Source organism: Heteronotia binoei, chromosome 6 (assembly GCF_032191835.1).
Source record: "Heteronotia binoei isolate CCM8104 ecotype False Entrance Well chromosome 6, APGP_CSIRO_Hbin_v1, whole genome shotgun sequence".
Taxonomy (NCBI): domain Eukaryota; kingdom Metazoa; phylum Chordata; class Lepidosauria; order Squamata; family Gekkonidae; genus Heteronotia; species Heteronotia binoei.
This window is the reverse complement of record NC_083228.1, coordinates 149,798,806-149,811,052: the sequence shown is the minus strand read 5'-3', so window position 1 is coordinate 149,811,052 and position 12,247 is coordinate 149,798,806. Positions and strand designations below refer to the sequence as shown.

At 50.7% G+C, this 12,247-nt stretch overlaps 1 protein-coding gene across 4 annotated transcripts in view; it reads right to left on the bottom strand.

The window, feature by feature from the left end:
• OPA1 (OPA1 mitochondrial dynamin like GTPase) overlaps positions 1-12,247 on the bottom strand; it is a 196,226-nt gene that overhangs the window by 100,862 nt on the left and 83,117 nt on the right. For 3 of the 4 annotated variants that reach the window (XM_060242867.1, XM_060242869.1, XM_060242870.1), the window contains 2 exons: positions 1,472-1,552; positions 184-273 (listed from right to left, as the gene is read on the bottom strand). In XM_060242867.1, coding sequence (XP_060098850.1) covers positions 1,485-1,552 — 68 coding nt within the window. In that variant the 3' untranslated portion in view covers positions 184-273; positions 1,472-1,484. Of the gene's footprint in view, positions 1-177; positions 288-1,471; positions 1,553-12,247 lie in introns of those variants that run through there. The other variant, XM_060242868.1, reaches the window with a different exon arrangement.

Below are 12,247 nucleotides of genomic sequence, written 5' to 3'. Positions count from 1 at the left end.
GAGGGCAGCAGCCCCCCTTTCTCCGCCCCCCCCTCCCCTGTACACTTGCAAAAGTCTGGCCTCTGCCTCCATTCGTCACAACGGAGCCCAAGTTCCAGCGGCGAAGAGCACTCCTCTGCCACGAAGCACAGAAGGGCAGGTTGCATCCAGAGGCATCCGAGAGTGGCGGCCACGGCAGGACACGCCCACAAGCCACAACAGAGAGATGAGGACCGGAGGGATTCCACGCAGCCGTTTTTAGGGAAGTGCCTTTCACACGAGGGCTTGGTCTTCCTGTGGACGGTCTCCTGCAAAGGAGCAGAAAGGAAACACATCAATCAAAGAAACAACAAAGCAGGTGCCTGGCACGGAGGGCTGGTGGGGCAACAGGGCTACATAGCAAGGTTGCCAACCCCCAAGTGGGACCTGGAGTCCTCCCTGAATCACAACCGATCAGCAGAGATCAGTTCCCCTGGAGGAAATGGCTTTTTTCACACTCCTTGCTGAGCCCCCTCCCCTGTCTGAACTCTGCCTTTCCCCCAGGCTCTGCCTCCAAAGCTTCAGGAGCCTCCCAGCCTGAAGTGGCAACCCCTCCCCACCCACCCCTGTCCTCACTCAGGGAAGAGGGCAGCAGAAACCATGAAATTTCTACCAGCAGAAGGGACGGGCAGTCAGAGGGAGGGATGCCCCACAGAATGGGACTGCCAGGATCCTTTCTCTGCTTCCAGGAGGCCTGGGTTCAAGCCCCATCTCAGCCAGGAAGCTCAGCCAGGGGTACCGAGAGGGTAAGAAGATGATGATGATATTGGATTTATATCCTGCCCTCCACTCCGAATCTCAGAGCAGTTCACAATCTCCTTTATCTTCTCCCCCCACAACAGACACCCTGTGAGATGGGTGGGGCTGAGAGAACTCTTACAGAAGCTGCCCTTTCAAGGACAACCTCTGCCAGAGCTTTGGCTGACCCATGGCCATTCCAGCAGCTGCAACTGGAGGAGTGGGGAATCAAACCTGGTTCTCCCAGATAAGAGTCCGCGCACTTCACCACTACAGACTGGCTCTCTTCAGAAGATACTGGACTTAGATCCTGTCCTATACTCTGAATCTCAGAGTGGTCACAATCTCCTTTTCCTTCCTCCCTCACAACAGACATCATGTGAGGTGGGTGAGAATGACAGAGCTCTGACAGAAGCTGCCCTTTCAAGAACAACTCTGAGAGAGCTGTGGCTGACCCAAGGCCATTCCAGCAGGTGCAAGTGGAGGAGTGGAGAATCAAACCCGGTTCTCCCAAATAAGAGTCCGCACACTTCACCACTACACTAAACTGGCTCCCCAGTAACAAGAAAAGACTTGAAAGGTGAAGCAGGCTGACTGAATCCAGTCATTCCCTGGCACCTATCCTGCCCCTGAAGAAGGGGATTCCTGGGCCCTTGGCAAAGGCAGGCGGGACTTCCTGCCTGCCTTGCCCAAGACACAACGACAAGTCGCTCACCTCTTTGAGCCATCTACTTCTCTTCTTGGTGGAGGGCTTCAATGAAGGCTTCAAGTTTTTCTTGGATCTCCCGAACTTTTTCTGGAAAAGATGAGCAGGCAGCTGTTAGAGCCACAAAAACCCCTCTCCTAGAGCCGACTGCGGCTCCCCTGGACAGGAGAGGACGCCCCCCCTGACAAAGGAGCCCCTTTCCTCCTGTGCGTTGAAACCTGCCTGGTGGTCGGCCTCCTCAGTTCTCCGGCTCCAATAGGGGTGGGGGGGCAGAAGCCCCAGGTGTGTATATGTATATATACACACACACACACATATTGGTCACTGTGTGACACAGAGTGTTGGACTGGATGGGCCATTGGCCTGATCCAACATGGCTTCTCTTATGCTCTTCTGTGACATGAAGTGTTGGACTGGATGGGCCACTGGCCTGATCCACCATGGTTTCTCTTATGTGACACAGAGTGTTGGACTGAAGGGGCTATTAGCCTGATCCAACATGGCTTCTCTTATGTTCTTATGTGACACAGAGTGTTGGACTGGAGGGGCCACTGGCCTGATCCAACATGACTTCTCTGATGTTCTTATGTGACACAGAGTGTTGGACTGGATGGGCCACTGGCCTGATCCAACAGGGCTTCTCTTATGTTCTTATGTGACACAGAGTGTTGGACTGGAGGGGCCACTGGCCTGATCCAACATGGTTTCTCTTATGTGACACAGAGTGTTGGACTGGAGGGACCACTGGCCTGATCCACCATGGTTTCTCTTATGTGACACAGAGTGTTGGACTGGAGGGGCTATTGGCCTGATCCAACATGGCTTCTCTTATGTTCTTATGTGACACAGAGTGTTGGACTGGAGGGGCCACTGGCCTGATCCAACATGACTTCTCTGATGTTCTTATGTGACACAGAGTGTTGGACTGGAGGGCCCCCTGGCCTGATCCAACATGACTTCTCTGATGTTCTTATGTGACACAGAGTGTTGGACTGGAGGGCCCCCTGGCCTGATCCAACATGACTTCTCTGATGTTCTTATGTGACACAGAGTGTTGGACTGGATGGGCCATTGGCCTGATCCAACATGGCTTCTCTTATGTTCTTATGTGACACAGAGTGTTGGACTGGAGGGGCTATTGGCCTGATCCAACAGGGCTTCTCTTATGTTCTTATGTGACACAGAGTGTTGGACTGGAGGGGCTTTTGGCCTGATCAAACAGGGCTTCTCTGATGTTCTTATGTGACACAGAGTGTTGGACTGGAGGGGCTATTGGCCTGATCCAACATGACTTCTCTGATGTTCTTATGTGACACAGAGCGTTGGACTGGAGGGGCTATTGGCCTGATCCAACAGGGCTTCTCTTATGTTCTTATGTGACACAGAGTGTTGGACTGGAGGGGCCACTGGCCTGATCCAACATGACTTCTCTGATGTTCTTATGTGACACAGAGTGTTGGACTGGATGGGCTATTGGCCTGATCCAACATGGCTTCTCTTATGTTCTTATGTGACCCAGAGTGTTGGACTGGATGGGCCACTGGCCTGATCCAACAGGGCTTCTCTTATGTTCTTATGTGACACAGAGTGTTAAGAACATAAGAGAAGCCATGTTAGATCAGGCCAATGGCCCATCCAGTCCAACATTCTGTGTCACACAGCGGCCAAATATATATATATATATATATACACACACACACACACTGTGGCTAATAGCCACTGATGGACCTCTGCTCCATAATTTTATCTAACCCCTTCTTGAAGGTGGCTATGCTTGTGGCCGCCACCACCTCCTGTGGCAGTGAATTCCACATGTTAATCACCCTTTGGGTGAAGAAGTACTTCCTTTTATCCGTTTTAACCTGTCTGCTCAGCAATTTCATCGAATGCCCACGAGTTCTTGTATTGTGAGAAAGGGAGAAAAGTACTTCTTTCTCTACTTTCTCTATCCCATGCATTATCTTGTAAACTTCTATCATGTCACCCCTCAGTCGACGTTTCTCCAAGCTAAAGAGCCCTAAGCGTTTCAACCTTTCTTCATAGGGAAGGTGTTCCAGCCCTTTAATCATTTTAGTTGCCCTTTTCTGAACTTTCTCCAATGCTATAATATCCTTTTTGAGGTGCGGCGACCAGAACTGCACACAGTACTCCAAATGAGACCGCACCATCGATTTATACAGAGGCATTATGATACTGGCTGATTTGTTTTCAATTCCCTTCCTAATAATTCCCAGCATGGCGTTGGCCTTTTTTATTGCAAACGCACACTGTCTTGACATTTTCAGTGAATTATCTACCATGACCCCAAGATCTCTCTCTTGGTCTGTCTCTGCCAGTTCACACCCCATCAACTTGTATTTGCAGCTGGGATTCTTGGCCCCAATGTGCATTACTTTGCACTTGGCCACATTGAACCGCATCTGCCACGTTGACGCCCACTCACCCAGCCTCAACAGATCCCTTTGGAGTTCCTCACAATCTTCTCTGGTTCTCACCACCCTGAACAATTTAGTGTCATCCGCAAATTTGGCCACTTCACTGCTCACTCCCAACTCTAAATCATTTATGAACAAGTTAAAGAGGATGGGACCCAGTACCGAGCCCTGCGGCACCCCACTGCTTACCGTCCTCCACTGCGAAGACTGCCCATTTATACTCACTCTCTGCTTCCTATTACTCAGCCAGTTTTTGATCCACAAGAGGACCTGTCCTTTTACTCCATGACTCTCAAGCTTTCTAAGGAGCCTTTGATGAGGAACTTTATCAAAAGCTTTCTGGAAGTCAAGGTAAACAACATCTATCGGGTCTCCTTTGTCCACATGTTTGTTCACCCCCTCAAAGAAATGTAACAGGTTAGTGAGGCAAGATCTTCCCTTGCAGAACCCATGCTGAGTCTTCCTCAATAACCCGTGTTCATCAATGTGCCTACTCATTCTGTCCTTGATAATGGTTTCTACCAACTTTCCCGGTATTGAAGTCAGACTGACTGGCCTGTAATTTCCCGGATCTCCTCTGGAACCCTTTTTAAAGATGGGGGTGACATTTGCTACCTTCCAGTCCTCAGGAACGGAGGCAGATTTCAATGAAAGATTACAGATTTTTGTTAGAAGATCCACAAGTTCAACTTTGAGTTCTTTCAGAACTCTTGGATGTATGCCATCCGGACCCGGTGACTTATTAGTTTTTAATTTGTCTATTAGTTGTAGGACCTCCTCTTTTGTCACCTCAATCTGACTCAGGTCTTTCAACACCCCTTCCAATATTAGTGGTTCTGGGGCGGGCAAACACTTCTCATCTTCCACGGTGAAGACGGAGGCAAAAAATGCATTCAGCTTCTCAGCCATTTCCCCATCCTCCTTCAGTAATCCTTTTACCCCATGGTCATCCAAGGGCCCCACTGCTTCCCTGGCTGGTTTCCTACTTCTAATATATTTGAAGAAATTTTTATTGTTGGTCTTTATGTTTTTTGCAATATGCTCCTCATAGTCCCTTTTTGCCTGCCTGATCACAGTCTTGCATTTGATTTGCCACTGCCTGTGTTCCCTTTTATTAATCTCACTTGGACTGGTTTTCCACCGCTTAAAGGAGTCCTTCTTACCTTTTACAGCTTCCATTACTTTGTTTGTTAACCATGCTGGCCTCTTCTTATACCTGTTTGTGCCTTTCCTAACTTGTGGTATGTATTTTATCTGAGCTTCTAGGACTGGATGGGCCACTGGCCTGATCCAACAGGGCTTCTCTTATGTTCTTCTGTGACACAGAGTGTTGGACTGGAGGGGCCACTAGCCTGATCCAACATGGCTTCTCTGATGTTCTTATGAGCCTGGCCGTGGCAATTCACTGGCGAGAAAAAGGTGCTCTGCCCATGTGTAGCACAGGGTTGCAGTGAAGGATTAAAATCAGATGCTGCAACCTGGCCTCCATTTTCCTGCTCCTGCCTCCAACTCCTGAGGCAATTCCCCCCCCCCTCCACCCTAGTTTTTCTGACCGGGGTCCTCCGGGATCCATGTGGGGTTCCCTAGGAGGAAAAGGGGAGGAGAGAGAGCAGGAGGAGGAGTCTGGGCAGGAAGGGCTCTGAGGCAGCCTCTTTGCAGCTGCATCCAAGTAACTGGAACAAAAAACATTTCTCCTTAAATCTCAGCAATGAAAAGACCCAGAGATTTCACGTTTTTTTAAAATGAAAGCGAAGAAGCCAGAGGTGAGAAACAGCTGATTCCAGGGAGGAGACAGACTACACACACTTCCTCCCGACTTCTGCTTCCTTCTACAGACCTGATTTCAAGACTGCCAAAGAACCCTGCCCCTTCTTTTTGGGCTTCTCTTGCCCGCTCCAGAACAAGAAATAGTCTACAGCAGGGGTGGCCAAACTTGCTTAATGTAAGAGCCATATAGAATAAACATCAGATGTTTGAAAGTCGCAAGACATAAATGTCAGATGTTTGAGAGCTACAAGGAAGGAAAGCAGAAAAGCAAGAAGATGGGGGAGGGAGGGAGAGGTAGAAAGAAAGCACCACTCCCAATGGGTCTTTTAGAACCCTTCTCTCCCCCTGCCCCCCCCCCCCGAAAAGACTGAGCAACCTTTCACACGGCATGCATTGATCTTTCCAACAACCCTCAGAGGGGATGTGCAGGAGTTAATTACAACCAAATGTTGAACTGAATGACCACGATTATTTATCCCAGGGAGGGGGATGGGAGAAAACTCGGCCTGTTTGGTGGGGCATCTGCATTTGGAATATGGTGGGTGCAGTTCTGGGGCAGCGGTGCATGCAAGCTTATCAAGTTGCACAGAATTCTTTAGGAAGCAGCGCAGAATCTTCACCTACAATAGAAGTATACTTTTTAAAGCAGCTTTCAGTAATACTAGCCCTAAGCACAAAAAGGTGCCTTCCACACAAGGCAGAGACCAGCATGGGGTTAAAAGTTGCCCTCAAATTGATCTGCAGCTCCAGTGTTCTGGAGACTTGGAAGTTTGCACACGCAGACGTAAATGCACATGCCACTCACGACGTCCATCCTAACCCATCCTGTTTTGTACTGGTACAGACTGAATAGTTTTTAATCACATCTGTGCAACCCGCCTTGGGTTCCAGTGAGAAAGGCAGACAAAGTAATAGCAACAATAACAATAATAACGTTCCAAACCAGTAAGCATTTAGATCACTAGTCCCGCATTGTCTCAAGAGTTTACAGGCTACTTCATGGCCTGTAAAAAGCCAGCTTGTTAGTACAGCCAAGACTCTGCCCCACACAGGATCCAGAGCCTTAAAGGAGAGGTCGAGACAGGCCAGCTTAAGGCTGGGTCCCAAATGTGGGGCCTCCTGGCACCTTCCCGGCACCAAATGGCTGTACAGATTAAACAACACCTCTTAGAGAGCAAATTTGGTGCAGTGGTGAAGTATGTGGACTCTTATCTGGGAGAACCGGGTTTGATTCCCAACTCCTCCACTTGCACCTGCTGGAATGGCCTTGGGTCAGCCAGAGCTCTCTTATCTGAAAGAACCGGGTTTGATTCCCCACTCCTCCACATGCACCTGCTGGAATGGCCTTGGGTCAGCCAGAGCTCTCTTATCTGGGAGAACCGGGTTTGATTCCCCACTCCTCCACTTGCACCTGCTGGAATGGCCTTGGGTCAGCCAGAGCTCTCTTATCTGGGAGAACCGGGTTTGATTCCCCACTCCTCCACTTGCATCTGCTGGAATGGCCTTGGGTCAGCCAGAGCTCTCTTATCTGAAAGAACCGGGTTTGATTCCCCACTCCTCCACTTGCATCTGCTGGAATGGCCTTGGGTCAGCCATAGCTCTCTTATCTGGGAGAACGGGGTTTGATTCCCCAGTCCTCTGCTTGCACCTGCTGGAATGGCCTTGGGTCAGTCAGAGCTCTCTTATCTGGGAGAACCTGGTTTGATCCCCCACTCCTCCACTTGCAGCTGCTGGAATGGCCGTAGGTCAGCCAGAGCTCTCTTATCTGAAAGAACCGGGTTTGATTCCCCACTCCTCCACTTGCATCTGCTGGAATGGTCTTGGGTCAGCCATAGCTCTCTTATCTGGGAGAACGGGGTTTGATTCCCCAGTCCTCTGCTTGCACCTGCTGGAATGGCCTTGGGTCAGTCAGAGCTCTCTTATCTGGGAGAACCTGGTTTGATCCCCCACTCCTCCACTTGCAGCTGCTGGAATGGCCGTAGGTCAGCCAGAGCTTTTGCAGGAGTTGTCCTTGAAAGGACAGCTGCTGTGAGAGCCCTCTCCAGCTCCACCCACCTCACAGGGTGTCTGTTGTGGGGGAAGAAGGGAAAGGAGATTGTAGGCCGCTCTGGGACTCTGTCCTTGAAAGGGTAGTTTCTGTGGGAGCCCTCTCAGCTCCACCCACCTCACAGGGTGTCTGTTGCGAGGGAGGAAGGGAAAGGAGATTGTGAGCCACTCTGAGATTCGGAGTGGAGGGCGGGATATAATCCAATATCTTCATCTACCTCACAGGGTGTATGTTGCGAGGGAGGAAGGGAAAGGAGATTGTGAGCCGCTCTGAGACTCTTCGGAGTGGAGGGCGGGATATAATCCAATATCTTCATCTACCTTACAGGGTGCCTGTTGTGGGGGAGGAAGGGAAAGGAGATTGTGAGCCGCTCTGAGACTCTTCGGAATGGAGGGTGGGATATAAATCCAATATCTTCATCTACCTCACAGGGTGTCTGTTGTGAGGGAGGAAGGGAAAGGAGACTGTGAGCCGCTCTGAGACTCTTCGGAGTGGAGGGTGGGATATAAATCCAATATCTTCATCTACCTCACAGGGTGTCTGTTGTGGGGGAGGAAGGGAAAGGAGATTGTGAGCCGCTCTGAGACTCTCCGGAGTGGAGGGTGGGATATAAATGCAATATCTTCATCTTCTTCTTTAGCAGTAGCTGCCAGCACCATTTTATCTTATCCTTTTTTTTCCAGCATATTTTTTAAAATCACCCCTCTTTAACACCTGCACTGGGGACTTCCGTGTGTGGCCCAGTTTGGTGTAGTGGCTAACTGCATAGACTCTCGTCTCGGAGAACTGGGTTTGATTCCTCCCCATGCTGCTGCTGGAGTGACCTTGGGTCAGCCACAAGTTCTCACAGAGCTGTTCTGCTCAAGAGCAGTTTCTGTCAGAGCTCTCTGTTGTGGGGAGGGGAGGGGAGATTGAAAGCCACTCTGAGACTCCTCCTTCTATGGCAGCCATTTTGTGCCCAGCACCCTCTGTCAGGACTCCAAAGATGTTCACAGGCTCAAAAAGGTCAGTGACCCCTGGCTTACAGACATCCATGAAGGTCACAAATCCCAGAAATCCCTTATTGGAACTGACCCCATCCTCACCCCCAGGGTTTCCCTCAGGTTGGTACAGTTAAGGACAGCGATGCCCACATCCAGAACATCGGCCAAAGGCAGTTCATTACCTGCATCTTGTCCTGTGTTGAAGGCTCAGAGTTATTCACACAGCTTATGAAGACACAGAAGCATCAGAGTAGGTTTTATGTAGTATTATTTTATAGGACTATATAGGACTTGGTCTCCAGACCCCTCACCATCTTCATCCTCCTCCTCTGGACTCGTTCCAGCTTGTCTATATCCTTCTTAAAATGTGGTGCCCAAAACTGAACACAAGACTCCAGGTGAGGTCTTACCAGAGCAGAGTAAAGCAATATCATCACTTCACGTGATCTGGACACTATACGTCTGTTGATGCAGCCCAAAATTGCATTTGCCTTTTTAGCCACCGCATCACACTGTTGACTCATGTTCAGCGTATGAACCACTAAGACTCCTAGATCCTTTCGCACATACTACTGCTGAGACAAGTCCCACCCACGTTATAATTATGCATTGCATTTTTCCTACCTAAATGCGTAACTTTACATTTATCCCTGTTAAAATTCATTTTATTGGTTTCAGCCCAGTTTTCCTGTATTTGCAATCCCTCCCAATTTAGTATCATCTGCAAATTTAATAAGCATTCCCTCTATTCCTTCATCCAAATCATTTATAAAGACGTTGAACAAAAGAGGTCCCAGGACAGATCCTTGAGGCACTCCACTTGTCACTCCTCTCCAAGAGGACGAGGAACCATTCACAAACACACTTGGGTGCGGTCTGTCAAAACACTATGAGCTCTCATCCAAATGAAAATGAAATAAACTCAGCCCCAGATGTCAGAACAAACAAAAACAGCCCTGGGAAACTGCAAGAGGTGCAAGAGAAAGGAACCGCAAGGGGTGAAGCTGGCACCTCTCCTTTCTGTGCCCTCTGCAGGTGGGCTGTGCCCACAGACGGAAAAGCCAAGAGATCACCTGGGGAGATCTCAGGCATGGCAATGGGAGGAAGTGTCTCTCTGGGCAGTGATGATTGGCACAGGGCATGCAGAGCTTCGCAGGTCGGAGCTTGGGAGGGGAGAGGAATCCGCCTGCTGCTGCTGTGGAGGGGAGTGGGGGAGGGTCCCAGGAGCCTAATCCGGGGTCTCGCAACCCGGCATCAAGGGCATCCTTTGAAGCAGAGTCACCTTGACCAACCCTGCCTCCTTTCTGGATCTTCCTGCTGCCCCCCCTCCGCCAGGAGATGAACTTTTGCATTCAATGTCTCCCCCCACCCCCCGCAGTGTCACTCGCGCTCCTCAAAGCGCTGGCTGTCCCCCACTCTCTCTTCTTCTCCTGACCCCTTTGCCCAAAGAGCTGCTCCAGATGGGTTCTGCACAAACAGCGTTCTCTTTGATAGCCTTTCAGTGTGGAGTGAAAGATAGGAATCCCTAATTCTTGCAGCACCTGTTAAACAGCGATCGCAGCGGCTGAGAAGCAAATGCACAAAGCCCAGGCTCCAAGCGCTGCGACAATGAAAGACGGCAGGCCAGCGGCCCTGAATGCCCATTCTACTCTCCATTTGCTCAGTGTTGACTCAAAAGATGAGCTGCTCCATGCATCAATTCTTCCTCCCCCCCCCCACATTGGGGCCATGAATATTCCCATAATCCCCTCTCCCAATGCCCCACAAACCCGGCTGACACAGAATGAAGAAATCCTCTATTCAGAAGCCTCAAGAGACCCATTCAGGCTGGTGGGCTCTTTATCTCCACATGAAGCAGCCCCCACGGCCCCACTCGTTTTCTTTGCATTAATCCTCTGATCCCCGCTCTAAGCAGCTCAAAAACAGACTAATTGACCTGTAATTAGGATCTGAATACTCATCACGGAGACAGAAACAAAGATCTAAGGCAAAGCCAGATCTTGGTCAGCAAAGGACGGCAAGAAAACGTTTCTAAAAAATGTACCTCCTCCTCCTCCTCCCCCCCAGCCTTCATCCGCAGAGCTGCTGCTCGGTTGTGGTGAAGAGCAGCACCAGACAGAATGCCGACTGGGCCGGGACACGTCTGCAAAGCCAGACCGGCACGCTTGTTAGGCAGGAAGGGGCTCGCGCTGCAGGGCCCAGCTGCTCTCAGCAGTCCTGGGATGGGGCCGCTGCCCTTTCTCAAAGCCAAACCCCCCAGCGGCTGAAGGCCTCTTCCAATGGGCTCAGCCCCCAGGCCTTTCCTGCACACAGGGGCTCCAGTGGAGCTGGCCTCATTCCTCCACCGCCAGGAGGGTCCCATCAAGGAGCTGCAGCTGACGGTCGGTCATGGCTGCCTTGCTGCAGACAGGGGGCACCAGCCCAGGGACCCCTCAGCCTCAGGCATCAAGCTTGGGCACCAGCACAGGGCCCTGCAGCAGGGTCTGGCTGTCAGGAACTCCCGTTTGCCTCCAAGGGCGAGAGTCAGAACACGGAGCCTGGCTGGGATGGGAGAAACCTCCTTCTTCTACACCCTTCCATGAGGAAATCCCCCTCCCCCCAATTCACTCACATGTAGGAGATACACAAACTCATGGCGGCTCATTGCCACGTGGAAATATTTCTCTCTTACATACACAGAATCCTCGAATCACAGAGTGGGAAGGGACGCCCAGGGTCATCTAGTCCAACCCCCTGCACAATGCAGGAAACTCACAAACACCTCCCCCTAAATTCACAGGATCTTCATTGCTGTCAGATGGCCACCTAGCCTCTGTTGAAAAACCTCCAAGGAAGGAGAGCCCACCACCTCCCAAGGAGGAAGCCTGTTCCACTGAGGAATCACTCTAACGGTCAGGAAGTTCTTCCTGATGTTGAGCCGGAAACTCTTTTGATTTAATTTCAACCCACTGGTTCTGGTCCTACCTTCCGGGGCCACAGAAAACAATTCCACATCATCCTCTATAGGACAGCCCTTCAAGTACTTGAAGATGGTGATCCTATCACCTCTCAGCCACCTCCTCTCCAGGCTAAACATCCCCAGCTCCTTCAACCTTTCCTCATAGGACTCGGTCTCCAGACCCCTCACCATCTTCGTCGCCCTCCTCTGGACCCGTTCTAGGTTGTCTAGATCCTTCTTAAAATGTGGTGCCCAAAACTGAACACAAGACTCCAGGTGAGGTCTTCCCAGAGCAGAGTAAAGCGACACCATCACATCACGTGATCTGGACACTAGACTTCTGTTGATACAGCCCAAAACTGCATTTGCCTTTTTAGCCACCGCATCACCACCCCCCTGCACTGCCCCTCCCTGCTGAATGCCTCCGCTGCCCTTAAGCACCTCCCTCCCGTCATCAGGCCCTCCAGTGGGGGCCCTGCAATCTCCAGCTGTCCTGTTCCTCCAGGAGACACTTGCAGGCTGCTCCCGACACCCTGGAGGACTTGCTGATGGATGTCTGTCTGCACCTTCCTTGTGGCAACTCAGCTGATGGGTGCAGACAAGAAGCCACCCCTT